The sequence below is a fragment of the Rhinoraja longicauda genome, chromosome 16 (genome assembly GCF_053455715.1).
Source record: "Rhinoraja longicauda isolate Sanriku21f chromosome 16, sRhiLon1.1, whole genome shotgun sequence".
NCBI lineage: Eukaryota > Metazoa > Chordata > Chondrichthyes > Rajiformes > Arhynchobatidae > Rhinoraja > Rhinoraja longicauda.
Genome location: NC_135968.1, coordinates 30,171,239 through 30,193,157, shown reverse-complemented (window position 1 = coordinate 30,193,157; position 21,919 = coordinate 30,171,239). Strand labels below are relative to the sequence as shown.

Here is a 21,919-nt window from a genome sequence, read left to right as displayed (position 1 = left end):
CGATTGAATCCAGGTCTCTGGCGCCACACGAGGCAGCAGCTCTACCAGCTGTGTCACTGTGCTGCCTAATCGCGAGAAAACTTCCTTTGCTCAAATACCTGCATTCTACTGATTGAACCAGCGCATCATTGTCATTCACTACACTCAGATTTTAGATTAAGAGGAGCAAACCTGCCACAGTGTTTCTTGCATGAAGGTTTATAATATCTTCAAGTACAATTTCAAATCTTCAATGTCCTCCCTAGAGAGCTCCACATTATGATCAATTCTACAATATGAATAGATATTGATAGCGTAATGTGACATATTATTTTGAAAGAATAGTAATGCTGCATGTTTTGGACTTTACAAATATTGAAGCATTGAAGTGCAAAATGTGGGCAGATTAAAAAGTTATTGCTTATTTATGCTATCCTTAAATTTAATGAAGAGGCTCTTCACAATTGACTGCCTTAGAGAACAATACAAACATTCAACTGACTCAAATTATTCCAGTGTAAGTATTGACATTAGTATGCAGACAATTGGCTCTTTAGTAACTCACGTCCCTTTGGGCTGTTGTGTAATAATAATTTGGCAGATGAATTGTAATCAAATCTCCAGGGGTGAACATTCTTTAGTGTATAACCCTGCATTTAAGGATGCACCTCAAATCTGTTTAGAAAATCCCTCCCAGCAACCCTGGAAATTATCAATTCATTTTGATAATCCACTCATAAAGATGGTAACCCTCAAGAAATAGTTTAACAATCTTGGACGGACAACAATTCTGTACACCTGGAGGTAATTATAAGGCTACATTTTAATTAGTAGGTTTTGAAAAAGGTAATAGACCTTGACAGCAAATTTAAACATTTTGTAAAGGATTTATGAATGGAAATTCATACTTAACGAATCAGCTGGAGTTCTTTGAGAATATGACTATTAAAATAGCTGAGGGGGAGCAAAGGGATGTGGATTTTCAGAAGGCATTTGACAAGATCCTGCAATGGCATTGTTCAACAATGTCCATGCACATAGAATGGGGATTAAGAGTTATAAAGCACAGAAACAGGCCCTTAGGACCAATTCACACATGCAGACGAAGGGACCCCATTTAAGCTGCGTTTGGCCCATATCCCTCTAAACCTTTCCTATCCATGTATCTGTCCCAGTGTCCTTTAAATGTTATAACACCTACCTTAACTACTTCCCCTGGCTGCTTGATCCACATCTCCACCACCCTCTTTGTGGTCGCTCCTCATATTTCAATTAAATCTTTCCCCTCTCACCTTAAACATCTCTAGTTCTTGATTCCCGTACTCAGGAAAAAGGACTAAGCATTTATCCTATCTATTCCCATCACGATGTTACACATCTCCGTAATTACATCCCTCTGCCTCCTACACTCCAAGGAATTGAGTACTACACTGCCCAACCTCTCCTGTATCTTAGGTCCTTGAGCACTGACTTGACTTTGCCTTGATCACTGGTTATTATACCGCCTCCCAAGCTAGCTGCATAAGGCTTAGAGGCAAGGGAAAACATGAGGGAGGAGGGACATGGCAGTTGCCTGCTTGTGGGGAAACTCCTTATACAATTATACGGCCTAATTCAATCCTGAGCTGTGAATGTCAGCACATCAGGAAGATGTATGTCACAGAAGGTGGCTCTGATGTGAATTGTATAAAAAGGCTATAATCAGTGGTGGACAAACTGTCATTGAAAAATGAGGCTGCCAGAAGCTGTATGTAAGAAGGCTCTCAATGGGGCCCCATTAATTGCAAAATACAAAGTGCTGGATGAACTCCAGGGCGGCACAGTGGTGCAGCGGTAGAGTTGCTGCCTTACAGCACCAGAGACCTGGGTTCAATCCTGACTATGGGTGCAGATTACATGGAGTTTGCCTGTTCTCTATGATCATATGGGTTTTCTCCAGGTGCTCCGATTTCCTCCCAAACTCCAAAGATGTACAGGTTGTAGGTTAATAGGTTAATCAGTAAAATTGTAAGATTGTCCCAAGTGTGTAGGATAGTGTTAATGTACAGGATGATCACTAGTCAGCGCGTCTCAGTGGGCTGAAGGGCTTGTTTTCACATTGCATCTCCGAAGTCTAAACTCAGAGGGTCAGGCAATATTATAGAGGAAATGGACGATGACGTTTTGGGTCAGGATCCTTCTTTAGACTGTAGCCCAATTAATTGATTGTTCATTGCCAATCTCAGGATAAAGTACTCTTGTGCTCACACATGGTCCTGGGTTGCACCTGAAGGGTCCAGTTAATGGCAGCCAGGGGAGACACGTGTGATGCGTGCCTTGTGATGTTATAAGCTGTGCAACTCACACCTGGCAGGTGCGCTTGGGTAAATTGCTCAAGAAAGTGGAGCGCAAGAGGCTGCAGTGAGATCTTACAGAGGTGTATAATATTTCAGGTGAAGACTCTTCAGAGTATTCACAGGTAACTGCGGAAATGAGAGGTTGCTTTTGGTGATGCTTTGCTGTCTCATTTTGCAACCTTTGAGCTTATCCTTCTCATGTTTTACATTTATTTATTCAATTTCAGAATTAGGGGGTTGCCAGAGAGGCCAGCATTTATTGTCACCCCTAAGTGTCCTTCAAGTGGCGTTGGAGAGCTGCCTTCGTGAACTCCTGCAGTCCTTCTAGTGCAAGTCCTTCCACAATGCTATTGGCTGGGGATTTAGAGGACTTTTATACCTGGCAATAATTTTTAAAAACTGACTGTACTCTAAAATATAATGAAATAATTTAAAAGCTGTTGTGGTCTAAAATATTAAAAAAATTAAGGTATGTCATGCTTTTTTCTTATAGATTCATTATTAAAGTGCTCAATGTGATTGGCTGCTCAATGACATCACACTGGAGTGTGCCAGCGGTTTTCTGGAATGGGGATTTGACAACAATCACTGATAGAAGAGTGGCTCTATTTTATTAAATAAAAATGTGTTCTTACCAGTAACATAAGTGGCTCTGTAGAGCAAACAGATATTCATTGAAGCTCTCAATTGGTTTCTCCTGTAGAACATAATCAATGCGGTAGCCACCATTCAGCATTCCAATCTTCACAGCTGAATCCTCATCCTTCAAAGATTCGGGACTTTCCACCAGCTTTTGCTCTGTTTCATAATACAACACAAGGTTATCTTGGTATAATTGCCTAAGATGGTTTGCCGAGATTTCTTCGTCTGATTTTATCTATCAATCCCAGAATAACCTACACAAAAATGATCACAAAGATCCACAAGCTAATCATTCATCATGTAATTCTTGAAACTGCTAACCCAGTTAATCTTATTTTCCAGGGCCTCGATTCTTTTCAGTGGGTTGCAGCATTTCAAATACTCATGCATATATATATATATATATATACTTACCTTAATCTGAAAGGGCTTTCTGCCTCCAACATTTTTTCTGCCAGGTTCCAGAATCGTGATGCCAGCTGGCATTTTACATTTCCAAACTTCCCTTTAATCCTTTTACTAATTACATTAGGTGGATGGAAAACAAATAAAACTGCAGTTGCCGGAAATTGAAGGAGAAGCAGAAATGTTGGGAGAACTCTCAGTCAGGCAGCATCTTTCCACAGACGTTGCTTGACTGGCCATGGACTTCCAGCATTTCGGTTTTTGCTTTACTTTAAATTAAAGTTAACTAGCTGTCCACCTCTCTTATCAGGGCAAAAGTTCCTTTCTACTCTCGAGTTTTTCATCTAATTTTTAAAAAAGAAAAAGCATCCCCATCAACCTCCTTTCTTCCAAATAGTCCCACCTTAACCAACCTGCTCACATAACTATTTTTTTGCCCTGGCAAATCTTCTCCAAATCCTCTCCAGTGTTCCCACATCAATTTCCGTAACCTAAACCAGGAAAATCTACTTGGAGCAGAACAAGCATCCAAGAATGCAGCCCAATTCTCCACGGATGCTGCCTAACCTGTTGAGTTACTCCAGCATTTTGTGTCTTTTTTCCAGCTAAATATACTGCACGTCTTCTTGACGCTCGTAACAATTATGTTTTCATCTGGGATCTATGGATATGTACTCCGAAGCTGATCGTCTACCATTATAGTGTGTTTGCTTGCTTTATTTGCCTTTTCCCCAAAAGCTTTACCTTGCACCTCTCCAGCTTACCCTCCCAAATCTGCCTTGCTAATTGAGTACAAAGTGGGGCAATCTCTGAACATTAATTTGGTGATTATTTGGGTTAAAAGTGTGCACTGCCATGAAATACTCTTTGTTGTTTTAACAAAGACAGCTCTGTGGCTTTCTCAACTCTTGACAGTCTGTCTGTAGCTCATTCAAATGGATCTGTTTTTAAGCTTTAACTCATAATTTTCCATTCTGACTGATGAATGTAATAACAAGGTGTCTGGAGTAGTGAAAAAGTAGCAGTCAATTTTAGTGTGGAATGCATGATGACCAAGTAAAAGAATGATAGGAAATAATAAAAGAGCAGGGAAAGCAGCTTTAAAACTGTAATCAGTGATGTATTTCATTATTTGACTGCTCTATTACCCATGAAATGTGGAGATTACTTAGAAGTATAAAATTAAAAATAAATAATGTATGGTGTTTGGTATGGTGTGCAATATGCCGTGGTTGCATTTACTAAGGATTGCTCCAATTTTTTGTGCACAATCTTGTCATTTGTAAAGGTTAGAAGTACAGAGCTCGAAGTGTCTTCATTGCATACGATGAAAATACCAAATAATCCAATTGGAAATACGTTACATTTTGCTGCATATTTCACCTGGCTCCAGCTAACCCATATTGCAATACTGTTACTATCCTACAAAGTGATCATGTATTATTATTTTATTTTTTCACGTCACGTTAGGTGAACAACTATATTGTCTATTTTCCTTTTTTCCCCACTTAATCGTAAACATAGTCAAGTAATTAGAGTAACAAGATAAAAATGTTATCAACATCTGACTTTGATAGGAAATTTCCATTTTGTCACCAAATTTAAATTAATTTTAAAGCTTATATAGGACAGGGAAAGATGAATAGACAGGAAAGATTATGAGAGATGTGGAGCAGAGCTGTAGTTTGATATTAATTAAGCCGACACGCAACTGACAGCCTAACAAATCTTATGTCCTTGGATAAAGCCACTACCAGTGTTATTATGCTGTCCATACTTTGCCATTATGTATTCCATATCCAGAAACATCCACAATACTTTTCAAACGACATTAGGAACATTACATGCGACCAGATGGCTAATGACTACGAAGTATGTTCTAATAACACCACTGCTTTCACTTGTTATTGATAACTGATCTCATGGAAGGGAGATAATCTTTATGAACTTTCGACAGCACAGTGGTGCAGCAGTAGAGTTGCTGCCTTACAGCGCCAGTGACCCAGGTTCAATCCTGATTACGGGTGCTTGTCTGTATGGAGTTTGTACGTTCTCCCCGTGCCCTGCGTGGGTTTTCTCCGAGAACTTGGGTTCCTCCCACACGCCAAAGACGTACAGGTTTGTAGGTTAATTGGCTTGATGTAAATCTAAAAACCATCCCTGGTGTAAGATGGTGTTAACGTGAGTGAATTGCTGGACGGTGTGGACTCACTGGGCTGATAGGCCTGTCTCCGCCCTTTATCTATAAACTAAACTGTTTAGGTTTATTACTGTCACAAGACCAAAGGTGCAACGAAAAACTTTGTTTTGCATGCTAGCCAATCAAATCAGATAATACCAAACATAAATACAATCAAGCCAAACTCAAGTACAGTGAAGGGAAAGATGCAGAGTGCAGAATATTGTTAGCTTTGGAGTTAATATGCACCCTGTTGATATATGTTAATCACAATTTGTTGGTATTATTTGGTGGATAATATTTGCTCATTGATCAAAGTATTAGTCAATTTAAAAAAAGCAGAAAGTGCTGGAACAATTCAACGGGTCAGGCAGCATCCTTGGGGAACATGGACAGGTCACCTTTCAGGTCGAGACCCTTTTTCTGAGCCTGAACCACTGAGTTACTCCAGCATTTTGTGTCATTTTTTGTTAACCAGTTTTTGCAGTTTCTTGTTTCTGATGATGAAACTGTTCTGCCCAAAATGTTACTCTGCTTCCAGGTGGTTGTTGCGCTAGCACCCAGAGGTTGGGGATGGTCCAGCTCAATTTACAGTATTACAGTATAGCAAAGGGGATTACAGAGGCATGAGGCAGGAGCTGGCCAAAATTGACTGGAAGGAGGCCCTAGCAGGGAAGACGGTAGAACAGCAATGGCAAGTATTCCTGGGAATAATGCAGAGGTTGCAGGATCAATTTATCCCAAAGAGGCGGAAAGACTCTAAGGGGAGTAAGAGACACCTGTGGCTGACAAGGGAAGTCAAGGACAGCATAAAAATTAAGGAGAGGAAGTATAACATAGCAAAGAAGAGTGGGAAGACAGAGGATTGGGACTCTTTTAAAGAGCAACAAAAGTTAACTAAAAAGGCAATACGGGGAGAAAAGATGAGGTACGAGGGTAAACTAGCCAATAATATAAAGGAGGATAGCAAAGTTTTTTTAGGTACATGAAGAGGAAAAAAATAGTCAAGGCAAATGTGGGTCCCTTGAAGACAGAAGCAGGGGAATTTATTATGGGGAACAAAGAAATGGCAGACGAGTTAAACCGTTACTTTGGATCTGTCTTCACTGAGGAAGATACACACAATCTCCCAAATGTTCTAGGGGCCGGAGAACCTAGGGTGATGGAGGAACTGAAGGAAATCCACATTAGGCAGGAAATGGTTTTGGGTAGACTGATGGGACTGAAGGCTGATAAATCCCCAGGGCCTGATGGTCTGCATCCCAGGGTACTTAAGGAGGTGGCTCTAGAAATAGTGGAAGCATTGGAGATCATTTTTCAATGTTCTATAGATTCAGGATCAGTTCCTGTGGATTGCAGGGTAGCAAATGTTATCCCACTTTTTAAGAAAGGAGGGAGAGAAAACGGGTAATTATAGACCAGTTAGTCTGACATCAGTGGTGGGGAAGATGCTGGCGTCAATTATAAAAGACAAAATTGCTGAGCATTTGGATAGCAGTAACAGGATCATTCCGAGTCAGCATGAATTTACGAAGGGGAAATCATGCTTGACAAATCTACTGGAATTTTTTGAGGATGTAACTAGGAAAATTGACAGGGGAGAGTCAGTGGATGTGGTGTACCTCGACTTTCAGAAAGCCTTCGACAAGGTCCCACATAGGAGATTAGTGGGCAAAATTAGAACACATGGTATTGGGGGTAGGGTACTGACATGGATAGAAAATTGGTTGACAGACAGAAAGCAAAGAGTGGGGATAAATGGGTCCCTTTCGGAATGGCAGGCAGTGACCAGTGGGGTACCGCAAGGTTCGGTGCTGGGACCCCAGCTATTTACGATATACATTAATGACTTAGATGAAGGGATTAAAAGTACCATTAGCAAATTTGCAGATGATACTAAGCTGGGGGGGTAGTGTGAATTGTGAGGAAGATGCAATAAGGCTGCAGGGTGACTTGGACAGGTTGTGTGAGTGGGCGGATACATGGCCGATGCAGTTTAATGTAGATAAGTGTGAGGTTATTCACTTTGGAAGTAAGAATAGAAAGGCAGATTATTATCTGAATGGTGTCAAGTTAGGAAGAGGGGATGTTCAACGAGATCTAGGTGTCCTAGTGCATCAGTCACTGAAAGGAAGCATGCAGGTACAGCAGGCAGTGAAGAAAGCCTTTGGAATGTTGGCCTTCATAACAAGAGGAGTTGAGTATAGGAGCAAAGAGGTCCTTCTACAGTTGTACCGGGCCCTGGTGAGACAGCACCTGGAGTACTGTGTGCAGTTTTGGTCTCCAAATTTGAGGAAGGATATTCTTGCTATTGAGGGCGTGCAGCGTAGGTTCACTAGGTTAATTCCAGGAATGGCGGGACTGTCGTATGTTGAAAGGCTGGAGCAATTAGGCTTGTATACACTGGAATTTAGAAGGATGAGGGGGGATCTTATTGAAACATTTAAGATAATTAGGGGATTGGACACATTAGAGGCAGGAAACATGTTCCCAATGTTGGGGGAGTCCAGAACAAGGGGCCACAGTTTAAGAATAAGGGGTAGGCCATTTAGAACGGAGATGAGGAAGAACTTTTTCAGTCAGAGAGTGGTGAAGGTGTGGAATTCTCTGCCTCAGAAGGCAGTGGAGGCCAGTTCGTTGGATGCTTTCAAGAGAGAGCTGGATAGAGCTCTTAAGGATAGCGGAGTGAGGGGGTATGGGGAGAAGGCAGGAACGGGGTACTGATTGAGAGTGATCAGCCATGATCGCATTGAATGGCGGTGCTGGCTCGAAGGGCTGAATGGCCTACTCCTGCACCTATTGTCTATTGTCAACTTTCTCTAGGTCAATATTGGCTGCAAATAATACCACCTCCTTTTTATATCTCTATCCTTCTGCTTTTAAGCCTCTACCTGAATCACCACCATCGCTTGCGCTTTTCAGTTTCTTACTATCTGCCCCACCACAGATACTTCCTTTGTCCTCTCCTTCCTTCCCCTTTTCATTAGGTTTTTCTGACTTGGATTGTGTTTAACCATTACTTCACTGCTACCTGCTATACCTAAATTCCATTGACATCCTTCAACATCTTTTGAAACACCAACAAAAGATGTCAAAACATTATTCATCAAGATACGGCTGAGACAATCCAGATAACACCAGTATCCCAAACACCCTCACTCTAAATATTAATTCCATGCAGGTTTCTTTTCTGCCATCCTTCCATGTCCAAGGACATCTCAACCATGAGAACTACCTTGTTTCACTTGGTTTTCTTCACGTTCGACAAACCGCTACCGTACATAGTTAATAGCCCTTCTTCACAGATTGCATTAGTATTATTCATCAGCTAAGAGGAGACTGACAGGAGATTTGAAAGATAAATACAAAAAAATGGACAGAGTGATGGTAGGAGGCAGTTTCCTTTGGCTGATGACCCAAGGACTAGAGGTCACGAGTCCATGGAATAGTACTAAATATGACATGAGAAAAACATTTTTATTCAGCATGTGGTTGGAAATTGAAAGGCTGACATAGTCCAACTGTGGCTTTCATAAGGGATCTGGATAAATATGGACAAATTGGCATGACTACAAAGAAAGGATCAGAGGATGGGAAGAACAGAGTTGCTCTGATTGAGAGCTGCACGAACACGGTGAAATGATTGTCCCCCTCCTATTCTGTAATCATTCTAGGATACTGACAGAGCTAGATCTACTCTCTCACTCTCCACTGACCCGAGTGTGACTTGACCTTCAATGTTTGTGTACAGTGTTTGCACGGTTTCTTTTCATCCACATTGGTTTCCCCCAAGTACTCCCATTTCCTCTCATATCCCATAGGTTGGTAGGTTAATTGGCAGCTCTAAATTTCCCCAAGTGTAGGTGGATGATAGCATTGTTAGAACTGGTTATGCAGAAAATTGGTGGGGGGGGGGGAAGATAGGATAACTCGATGAGTCGCCATTATCAATGTGCAGAATAGTTTCTTTCTACCTCATAAGGAAATAAAGAAATGCCTCAATGATTATTCATATAACTCAATCTGTTCTTGATATTCCATAACCCTGATCACACCTTTACTCTTCCCCGGTTCTGACATGTTTCAGTCCCCTCTTAGTCAAACAAAACACAATACCTTCTGCAAAAGTTCAGCTTCCACATTTCTTAACCCTACCCCCACATTCCAATCCACCAAGAAGCAATACTTTTTTAAAAAATGTTAATAACTTTTATTTTAATTATTAAACTTTATTACACTTAAAATTATTACACTTTATCATGCCACTTGAGCACAAGTTGGAATAAAATTGCAATTGATGAAAATATGTAATTCCGCATGTCAACTGCATAATAGCAATTGGCAAAACATGACAAAACCTGCCTTTATCAACTGAAAAATAACCCACTGTAGTAAGTGTATATGATAGGAAAAGATTAAACGTTCTCTTAATAACGATACAGTGCATCTGTATTCGCACACAATTATTTGGGGAAACCTGCAGATGCAATAAATAATACTACTTATTTGGGGAAAAACATTAGAGAAACAATTGGTTCATATATCAACAGTTAATAGAAAAGAGTCTAATTTACCTTCCTCCACATGTTTTTCTTCCTCTTCTTTAATTTGGTTGGCTACCTTCTCTAGCTCAGCTTGTAGCTGAGTTGAAGAAGTATGGGCACGCGCAAATTCATTCAGTGTCTGCCAGGCATTCTTCAGAGAGCTAATGAAGCCTTGCTTTAAATCGGAACCCATGCGGGACAAACTTTCTTTCAACTCTGCAAAAGATAATAAATGACGACATTATCTACTCAGAATTCTTACAAGTAAAACCAATTTCCATCGAGTCTTGAATGAAATTCTGGCAACTCGGCTATGAGCAGAACAATTACTTTACCGTGACATTGCATGCAGCATCTTTGGAGAATGGAGAATCATGTCAATAATCATTGCCGCTAATTTTGCTTGCACCATAAAGGATGACTGATTCAATTTCTCTTAAGCACTATTTCATATTTCCTTGTGGCATATGAACCAGCCATGCAGCCCATTGTTTCTATGCTGGCTCTCAGACTAACCCCAGCAATCACGTTACCCCAGTTACTTTCACTGTATCAATTGTCTCTTACATGCCCATGAACTCCACCACACTTTTACTTTAAGGGCAATTTATGAAAGCTAATTAACCTACCAGCTAAAATGTTTTAAGGGAATGAGAGAAATTCAGTCACAGGGAAAAGGTGCAAACTGCACACAGATAACATCAGGAGGTAGGTTCAAATGCAGCTTGCTGGTCCTGTGAGGCAGCAGCATTACCTCCCGTGCAGCCCATATTAACTTTTCACTTCATTAGTAATCCGATCTGTTGTGCATTTCCAGCACCATGTTTTCATTTTAGAATCTAGATATGTCAGCTGCACAGGGATACATCAAAAATGTCATCAAAAATATACTGGGGTTTTTTTAACTGATTTCTAGCTTTTCTATTTGTTTATGCTTAAGAAAAAGTCACCTCATTAAAATATTTTTCAATCTAGCTTTGGTAAATTAATAAATAATTGCAAGAGAAATGACCCAATATTGGCATTGATAACTTTAGCTATTTAAATATGAAAATGTTAAATTCTTTGCCTGTTAGTTAGACAAGCTGATGAATGTGTCTGACAATCCAGTATAAAGAAGCTGCAAAAACCTTTGAGAAATCACAGATCTGAAACATAGCTGTTATTCTTAAGAGTAATGTTATATCTTGAGTGAAGCTTATTCACCACGGATGAATGCGAGAAACTGGAGTCTGCATTCAACCATACTGTGATAAATACACATGGTTTTATTAGTCCTGCAACTGCAATCTGACCTTTTGTTAAGAAGCAAAAACACGTCTCATCTTTCAACCCATGGGAGAATACTTTAGGTACAGCAATATAATTCATTCTGACCAGGCGTTCGCCACTTCAGGCGCATTAATTTAAGTGGCGATGGAAACGCAATTTTATTTCTACAATTCTTTTTAATGTGTTCTTTTCATGACATGGCACAGATTACATAATCATACTTTATTAGCCAGGTATGTTTTGCAGCATAAGTCTTTTTTTATACAAAATATAAGGAAAACACTTGAGACAATATAGTCAATAAATGATACTGAATGCAACCTTTTAAAACTTAAAAGAATGCAAGAAAAGCTTCCTTAATATGAAAAGTTTGGTTGAGAAAATGAAACAAAAGACAGAGGCACTGTTATATTTTAAAAAATCATTAATTAGATTAAAAATAGGGCAAGATAATGAAGTTATCTTATCCATGAAATAAATTAAAATAATAAACTACTTTCACCTCAGACTTTTGTTAGGATAAAATGTTGGAAGATTATAATAGAAAGATTGGAAAGAGAAAGTGAATAGCGAGGAGGGGATGCGAACAACAAAATGGACAAGGTTTTATCTGCAAGGATCCTCAATAAAGTATCAAGCGAGATAGACAAAATGCTGGAGTAACTCAGTGGGTCAGGCAGCATCTCTGGAGAAAATGGATAGGTGGCATTTTGGGTCAGGACCCTTCTTCAGACTGATTGTAGGGAGAGGGGGTGGGGTGGAGTACTGGAAACAAGAAAAGACCACGACAAATCAGGGCTGGCAACAGATGACTTTAGGCAGGGAGGTTCCCCGAGATGCCGATTGTTGGGACAGTGGGATCCCAAGAGCGATACATCATTGTGTACTGGGGAATTGATTAACCAGCTTTCAGTGGAGGAAGAGAAGAATCACGTAATCTTCTTTTCCTACAAATGAAATTCAGCATGGAATAAATGCTTCTCAAACATGGTGCATTGATTGAAATCAGTAATGTAGGGAAAAATGAGAGATGGTCTGAATGAGTATTTATATAGCAGAAAGCATTAGGTGAATACAGATGATGGAGTTCTTGAAAACAGAAGTTGAAAGGCTGGTGATTGACTGGGGAAGGATGATGTTGGGGATCATCTTTTAGACAGAAAAGGTAATTAAAAATAGTTTGACATCCAACTTAACTAAACTTGACCAAAAAGAGCTTTGTTAAGGCTTTAAAAATGGGGCATTTGCATGGAAACATGACTTTAATTTTAAAAGAACGATGATTTTAGTGGCTGTCAGTCTCATATCCATTTGGATACACACTCACTATGAGCAACAGACAAGCTCATCCCAGCATCAACTCTATGTTAACAGAATAATGCACATCTCAGGCAACAGGGAGAGTGATCAGAATAGTAGAGTGAATTTGACAGAACATGAATTTCTAATTATCAAAATAGGAGTTTGACATTTTTATTATCTATTGCATTATGATACAGTATCAAATAGAACTCCCATGAAAATATGCATGCATTTCATAACACTCCCAGGGCTTCAATAGATACTTCAGATTTTCTAGGTCAGGTTTAAATAAAGAGATTGGGCAGGATTTTTTTAATGAAGATCTCTCCATGGAGCAAATTTTTAAAAAAATCAGGGAAGTCTAATACATAAATCTCACATTTGATTTTAGGAAATAGCACTTTAATAAATGGAAAATTAATGATAAAAATATTAAACTTTGATTAATAGCATTATCAGCAAATCAGCATTATCACAGTCTTATGCCATAAGAATGTCAAGATATGTAATAAAGTGCACGCTTGCTGTCTGGCAACCTGTGATCATGGAATTAATTTTGCACTGGGCAACATATAAATACCTTTCAATTTTGCATTTATGAACTTACCATTGTAATTGAAATTAATGCACCTTTAGGGTAAAGATATTATTGAGCTGGGTTATTATTTGTAATATTATTTGTAACTGGGTTACAAATATTCATCAGGGAAGGAAATTTACTGCCTTTAGTTGGTCTGACTTAAATATAACTTCAGGTTGCAGCAACCTATTTGACTCTTAAGTGCCTACTGGAACAGCCCAGCAAATAATTTACCTGTATCATATTGTTATATTGACATATCCAAATCTGGTATCTTTGTTGATAAGTTCATGTTCATGAGTGATAGGAGCAGGATTAGGCCATTCGGCCCATCAAGTCTACACCATTCAATAATGGCTGATCCATTTCTCCCTCATAACCCCATTCTCCTGCCTTCTCCCCATAACCCCTGACATCCGTACTAATCAAGAATCTATCCATCTCTGCCTTAAAAATATCCATTGAATTGGCCCCCACAGCCTTCTGTAGAATAGCTCAGTTATTTCCTGCTCTGTCAACCTTGAAGGCGTAACTCTCCAACATATACGGATTGGCGTCTTTAATGAGAGAGCTGTCTCACGGACTAGTCAAGAAACAACCAAATACAATCATATTTGCAAAAATTTACTTTACAGCCAATATCTGTGTCTTCTGCATCACAATTTCAGAAGATCCACCAGAACCATTAGTACAGGAATATATGGATAGGAAAGAATCCTCAACATTGATTCCTGATCACACTGCATCATGGTCACAGATTAAAATATCAAGAAAGAAATTTCAAACTGATTAGGTCAAGCCAAGTTGGGTTTATTGTCATATACACAAGTATGGTAAGGAGCAGGTACAATGAAAAATCTTGCTTACAGCAGCATCACAGGCACATAGACTCCGACATGAAAACCATAAATGATACATAAATTACACAACATTTCTAAAAGTGAGAAGACTGTGCAAACATTATTAGAAAAAAAAGTCTGTGATAGTGCACTAGGTGTTTCATCCCACATCTGTACAGCTTTTGTTGTAGAGGTAGAATTACAGTTATGCAGGTTGATTTAAGAACCTGATTTATAGTAAGAAAGTAGCTGATCCTGAACCTGATAATGTGGGACTTCTGGGTTCTGTAACTTCTGCTAATGGTAACAGTGAGAAGAGGGCCTGGCCTGGATGATGGGGATGCAGATGCTTTTGTTGGAGAGAAGGGCTGTGCCAATGATGGACTGGGCTGAGTTCATCACATCCTCTTGTGGTCCAGTCTGTTGGAATTGCTGGAACGTGATGCAACGAAACAGGGCGCTTTCTACAATATCTGTAGATTTGTTAAGAGTATTCAGCGACATGCTGAATATCTTTAAACTTCTAAGAAAGTTGAGAAGCTGGTGCGTCTTCTATATGACTACATCAATGTGCTGGGCCTAGGACAGGCAATCCGAGATGTTAATGCACAGGAATTTGAAGCTGCTATCTCTTTTCACCAGCGACCATCTAATGAAAACTGGGCTGCATGGTCTCCAAACATATGAGAGTAGGATCTTCCGTTGTGAATGGTTTTCCATAAAGTACCGTTTATGCATTTTCTATGGCAATCTTGGGTAATCTTTAGTAATCTGAGGGAGACCTATACCACTGGCCCTATGTCTATGTCCAAACCATTCAACAATGCAACTCTACTGGATAATACAGACTGGCAATTCAAATGAAGAATAGGTTTACTTGATGTTTCTGTAGCTAATATGTATTGCACTGCAAAATAGTTCCTGGCACCTAAATAAATGGGCATCCGTTGGAGAACCTAAATTAAGTTTGGTGTTTTGCCTTTCTGAGAGACAGGAGAAACTGCAGAAACTTTTCTCAAAAGCACACCATTGTGTGAGAATACATGAACAGTGAAGGTAATGCAATTGATGAGCAGAATTGCATCTCCTTTTGGCAGTTTTATACTTTTGTAAACTAAGGCAAATTTCAAAATTAGTTCAACTTCAATTTTTTTTTACATGTTACATCAGTAGCAACCATGCTGTTCCTTAGTAAAAGAAACATGCGGAAAGAGAACAACAAATGGTCATAATTTCTTCCTTCAAAACGCACCAAAGCAAACTCGAAACATATTTTTGGTCGAAATACAAAATACCTGTGGAAACCAATTTTTCCTTTAAATTGTGGACATAAGGAAAATCATATTCCTGAGCCTGTGGCCAGTGGGTCATTCCTTTTTCTAAAGTGAGAGCAACTAAAAAAAGGCTATTATCCACATGGATAACCTTTGGCTTGGAAGTAATAAATATTGAGTGCGTCAAAGGGAGTTCCTAAAAGTGCTTCATTTTTTCTTAAACTCCTTTTGGACATTCTTTTGGCATCCAGACAGAACCTGGATGTGGAGGGTTCAACAGTCAAGATAAAATACATATGCGACCATATTTATGAGGGTGTTTTTCAGTTGGCTCTCCCGCAGTTAACAATTACTCTAAAATTACTAGTTTGTTACCATCTGTCATTTCTAAGTGAAAAATCAAAGAATAGCACCAGGAAGCTCTCGATTTATAAATTCTTACTCTTTCTTTCATAGTCACAGCACAACAGGTCCTTTGGCCCACCACTTCCACGATGAGCATCAAACACCTATCCACAGTAATCCCATTTACTAGAACTTGGTCCAAAGTCTTCTAAAACTTGGTGATTCAAGTGCTTGTCTGGATACTTAAGTGTAATGAACAAAAATAATCCCTCTATGCCGCTACCCACATATTCTGGGAAATCCTTTCAAGAACAACTTGTATTCCAAGTCTACTCTTTCCTTCTTCCTTGTGCAATCTGCACCCCAGGCGACCAATCCATATATTAGCAATTACTAGTTCTACTCACAGAGTAGCACCAATTTCAAGTGATCTACTATTGTTAATTGTGCTTACATTTGCCACGGCCTAAGGCTCTGGAATTCTCTTCCTAAAGTTTACTTGGTAAATCTCAGTCTCTCTTCCTCTTTTTGAAGGATTTGTTAAAAAGATTTGTTAACTTTTGTTAAAAGCCTAAAGGCTTCAGACCTTAACATTCCTTTATGTAATGTGAAATTTTATTTGGCAATGCTTCTGGGAAGAATATTAGGACATTTTATAATTTAAAAAATACTACATAAACATACTTTGACAACTGCTAATCCACTGGGTGGCACAGCAGAGTGCTGCTGCCTCCCTCTATATATAGTCAGAACCGTTTTCCCAGGATGCAAAAAAAAGCTAATACGGAAGGGCATAGCTTTAAGGTGAGAGGGGCAAAGTTTATAGCAGACGTGCAGGGCATCTTTTGTTTTACACAGAGGCTGGTGAGTGTCCAGAACGCACTGCTAGGGATAGCGGTTGAGGTAGATATGATCGTGACATTTAAGAGACTTTTAGATAGGCAAATAGATATGCAGGGAATGGAGGGATACGAATTACATGCAGGCAGATAAAAGTTGGTCTTGGCAACATGTTTAGCACAGATATTGTGGGTTGAAGAGCCTGTTCTGTTTACTGTTCTAAGTTCTATGGTTTGATCCTGACTTCCGGTGCTCTTTCTAATGCAGAAGCCATCAAGGCTCAGCGGACAAAGTGCAGTGCGCCTCCACTCCAATTGTTTTGGTGGAAAGGACGGGCTGGAGGTTTGATATTCACTGACAAAAAGCTAATCCTCTAATTGCATTCTCCCCCTTGGTCCAGCGTTGTCAATTTCTGCCTGCTAGTCCCCTTTTACTGAATTGTTCCTCATCTCAAAATAATACCAGCAACAAATTCTGACATGTATTATCTCATCTCTTTCTGAGTGTGTCCGTTTCTCCGGGTATCCAACCAAATGTAGAGTTGGGAGGAAAAAAGTGATTAAGGGACAAATCTGGTGATTCAAGGAATATTGCAGGCAGACCTGGAGTGAGAATAGATGTAAAATTCTGTATCCTACGAAGGCAGTATTGTGTGCTTGCCTCACAATTTTGGTGTGCTGGACATGAGAAGCAATTTATAATTCAGAAAGTGTATGTGCTTTATTGGTTGTGAATATAAATGGCTTCTCACCACCCAGCTTACCCATTTCACTCTTACTAATATCACTTTGCCAAACCCCACCAAGCAAATTCACTTTTAGAACAAAATGAATTCATATCAGAAAGGAAGCAAGAAATTAGATTATTTTGAAAGATTGCTGACACTTGCATTATTTCACATTTGACTTTTGCTCAAGTAATTTATTAACCTGACACAATATTTATTTGTTCATGTTGAAAGCAATCATAAGGATTTAGCACATCCAAATTTCAAAGAGAAATAATCCAATTCAGAATAAAAACGATCAACTCGGCAAATATTTACTAAGTGTTTACTGTTTGTAATGGAACCACAAATGATTCTGCAGGAATATTCAAAATATTTAACCTGCTCAAGTTCAAAATTCTTTTTTTTTGGTAGAGCAATGCATTCAGATGACAATGGCATGTAATAGTTTGATAATAATGTTGTACAGAAATTAAAATTTTACTAGAGTTCTGAATACAAGAACACAATTACATTTACAGATTCAAAAAGAACAAATGTAAATGAACTGACTTACCAAGGTGTAGTCTCTTTCTGCCTTTGTGATGTGGTACAAGGACTGGTTTTATATCTAAATCGGTGAGAATCATGGGCTCTATCCTGTATGCAACAGGATCCAACTGAGAAAATGAATAAGGTTTGATTATCAAGTCGCAATTAAAACAGTGAAAAATTACAAATTTATCCCACAAGGGTTAATTGAATAAAAAATAAATGGATTCAATCTTATTTTACAGACACACTTGAAATGAGCAACATTGTGGATTAGCAAACCCAAATCAAAGTCAATGATCACCATAACGTGAAAGGAAACATTCCCCAGAGTCATTTCCATATTGGAAAACAAATGCAAAACTGAACAGTTGACTCTTCGTCAACTTTTAAGCATTGTCTATATTTATCTTATTGCTTTAATTCCAAAAATGTATTCAAAGACTGATGACACAATAACTCTGTGCTGAAGGTGGACACAAAATGCTGGAGTAACTCAGTGGGACTGGCAGTATCTCTGGAGAGAAGGAATGGGTGACGTTTCGGGTCGACACCCTTCTCGATCCAAAACGTCACCCATTCCTTCTCTCCAGAGATGCTGCCTTTCCTGCTGAGTTACTCCAGCATTTTGTGTCTACCTTCGATTTAAACCAGCATCTGCAGTTCTTTCATACACAAACTCCGTGCTGAGGCTGACATGCGATAACTGAATTACAGCAATTATCACCCAAATTGTAATTTATCTAAGTACGATCCTAATAAAACAAACCTCTAAAACAAACTACTAGAAATGCTCAGCAGGTCAAGCCACTGCTGTAGAGAGGCAAAGTTAAAAGGTTTAAGGTCATGGTTGCATGGGAAAGTATTATGGGAGTAGTTAGTGGAAATACAAGAGCAAATGGGGATGTTATGAAAGGAACGATCTTTTCAGAATTCAGAAAAGTGGGCAGAGGGAACAATGTGCCTGGTTTTGAAATGTCATTGAAGGCGACAGATACTGCAGAGGATAATCTGTTGAATGCGATTACTGGTGTGAGGTGGCAGATGAACACAAAGGAAACCCCATCACTGTTCTGCGGGATCAGAGCGAGGTGAGAGCAAAATGCATGAAATAGAGCAGTTGAGGTTGAGACCTGAGTGCACCCATTAGGATACAGAGGGAAGACACCAAGAAAAACAGTGATGAGCAAGGTTTTATCATCAGAACAGATACGACAGGCCAGATGAATAGAATCTTTAGAGGAACTAAAATGGGAAGAGGTGTGGTCAGGATAGCTGAGGAAGTCTGCGGACCTTTAAATCGATATTGTTTGCTGGCATATCCCAAGATATAAAGTAGAGAATTTAACAAAGGAAAGTGTCAATGTTGTATTTCATCCCCAACAAACTTCTCACAAAAACGAAGCTACGGTTCAGAACTATTGGGAAGATGTTCAATCAACAGTGACCACTTCGCAAACCAAGTAAATCCAAACCTCAATGGTTGTGCTGCAGTATACAGACTGACTGGGTTTAAAAACAGGCATCAAGACTAAGCTCCAAATTATCATCAATGCTTTCACTGAAGTGTATTGGAGTATTGGACCTACACGTCACAGCATGGAAAATGTCCACTGAAAATATCAATCCATCCCTGCTGCACTACATTACCTTCTGTTAAAGTTCAAAGAATAATTTGGAAGAGTGGACCACTTCCCATATCTCAGTTGCACTTCTTGGCAAAGACAGGCCTCAAAGATGAAAATTACTACCGCCTTCAATCCTTGATCACAGCTATTGATTGATCTAGGAAAAGGGTATTGGAAGATGAAGACCTCAAAACGACTGCTTAGCAAAATTAGATGAATAAAAAGTCTTGTGTGAAGCACTAAGATCACAATGGACCTATGAGGACAAGAGCTATTCTGTGTTATAAATATTTCAGTATTCTGCAATATATATTGGTCGGAAATCTTTCAAAGTGATATGGAATGAATTGACAATACAAATCCAAACACCATTTTCAGAAAACTCAGCAATCTCATAAGTCACTCATACTTCAATCAAAAATCATTTTTATGTTGGGTCGTGTCATGTCTGGGCTAAATTGTAAACAATGGGGCAAGCAAGCGAGCATTTCCCAATTTTGTTCCCATTTGTTAGGCCCACATTTCCCACTTTGAGTTATAGTTGGAACAAAGCCACAATGAATGCACTCATAATAGTTCATGAAGTACTTATGAGCTTTGAATCAACTTCTGGTACAACAAAAAAATCAAGGGATTAAGCCAGGAAAATGACATTGAGGCATTAAATCAACAACAGCCTACACTTGCAACCACATTTAATTTGAAGAATCAGTCAAGCCACTTGAGAGAAATAATCAAAGATAGATAAACTATTGTATTATTAAAGAGGTAGGCTACAAGACAGGTTTTTAAATAAGGAAGAGTGCAACGATTGAGGGAGCAAATCTACGAATTAAGATTAAGGTTTTGAAGTCATTGTGCACTGACAGAGGATAAACAATGAAAAGGACATTTCAATGAGAGAGATGGGATGCTATTTCAGGTTTAAAAAATACAATCCCCACTTAAACCTGTCTTTGTTGTTTAGAAGGTAAGCCAAATTTAATAATGAAGGACAATAATTCAATTTCACACCATTGTTGATTTATTATTCTCCTTCCATCTCTCTTGGGCAAGGCTTAAAACCTAATCTGCAGACTTCAGTATAGAATTAGAAGATTCAGGTTGGAAAAAAAAACCAAATCTCAAGGTCAGTAGAAACCTTATGCTATCCGAGAAGTGCACGTACACCTATTTTAGGAAAAGTGACTGCACATTAATTCCTTCAAAAACAAATCAATACTCAATGTGAACCACAAAGATAAAGATATGCAATATTCAAGTTGCAAGAACTTATTCTTTCTCAGAATTGAGTATTACTTCTCTCAGATGTCAACTGAGAGAAGGGTTATACTTAAATATCTTCAAGATAGCCAATTTATTTTTATTACTGCATCACCTTAAAAAGGTGAAGAACATAATCAATCCTTGCATTTCTGTGCCCGCCTCTATAATTGAACAGTCCTATTTAGGTCTTTAGATATATCAGTATTTATACATTATCTATAACCTCACTCCCAGTTATCCAACTAGATTTATTTTTAAAATTCACATACTTGACATCTCTTACCCAATTTCAAATAATATCAATTAGACCAAGTTGAGCCCAAACTCTCCTGCATTGGTGCAATACCCTCTCCACCCCCTCCCCCTTCCCTCCTTGTCCCCCCCCCCCCCACTCCATCCCCCTCAACCCCCCTTATCCTCCCTCCTCCCCCCTCTCCCTAGGAGATTGATATAAACTTTAAAATGTGAATAGCTTTAAAAATATAACACCGATTTCAATGAAACTTCTTCCATTAGCACCAAAGGGACGACGGTGAGTAAGGTGGGTCTAAAATTGTTGTGCTATCGTGTACCGTTTTGGCTGTAGTTCAGGAACAAACAAGTGTGAGTTTTAGTATATAGATGTAGCTGGTTTAGTTTAGTTTAGAGATATAGCATCAAAACGGGCCCTTTGGCCCACCGAGTCTTTGCTGACTGGCGATCACCCGTACTGTAGTTCTATCCTCCACACTAGGGACAATTTACAGAAGCCAGGTCACTTGCAAACCTGCATGTCTTTTTTATGTGGGAGCAAACTGGACCACCTGGAGAAAACAATGCGGTCACAGGGAGAACATACCAACTCCTTACAGACAGCACCTGGTGTCAGGATTGAACTTGGGTCTCTGGCGTTGTAAGGCAGCAATTATACCGATGTGTCACAGTGCTGCCCAAAATCTATGAAGACAATTACTTCTGTGAGGACTAAGAAGTTGTAACAGCATCTTGATCAGTTGGGCAACAGGGCTGAGGAATGGTTAACGGAGTTTAATATAGGTAAGTGGGAGGTTCTGCAATTTGGGAAGTCAAACCAGGGCAGGACTTTCGGTGAATGGCAGGACTCTGGAGAGTGTTGTAGAGCAGAGGGATCTCGGAGTGCAGGTACATAGTTCCTTTAAAGTGACATCACAGGTAGATAGGGTAGTCAAGGTGGCTTTTGGCACATTTAATGGAACATGGATAGGAAAGGTT

General features: G+C 39.3%; 1 protein-coding gene across 2 annotated transcripts in view; it reads right to left on the bottom strand.

The window, feature by feature from the left end:
- sec23ip (SEC23 interacting protein) overlaps positions 1-21,919 on the bottom strand; it is an 87,087-nt gene that overhangs the window by 23,467 nt on the left and 41,701 nt on the right. For both annotated transcript variants that reach the window (XM_078413518.1, XM_078413519.1), the window contains exons 15-17: positions 17,821-17,923; positions 10,116-10,301; positions 2,951-3,113 (exon numbers count right to left, since the gene is read on the bottom strand). In XM_078413518.1, the coding sequence (XP_078269644.1) occupies positions 2,951-3,113; positions 10,116-10,301; positions 17,821-17,923 (452 nt within the window). The remainder of the gene's footprint in view (positions 1-2,950; positions 3,114-10,115; positions 10,302-17,820; positions 17,924-21,919) is intronic.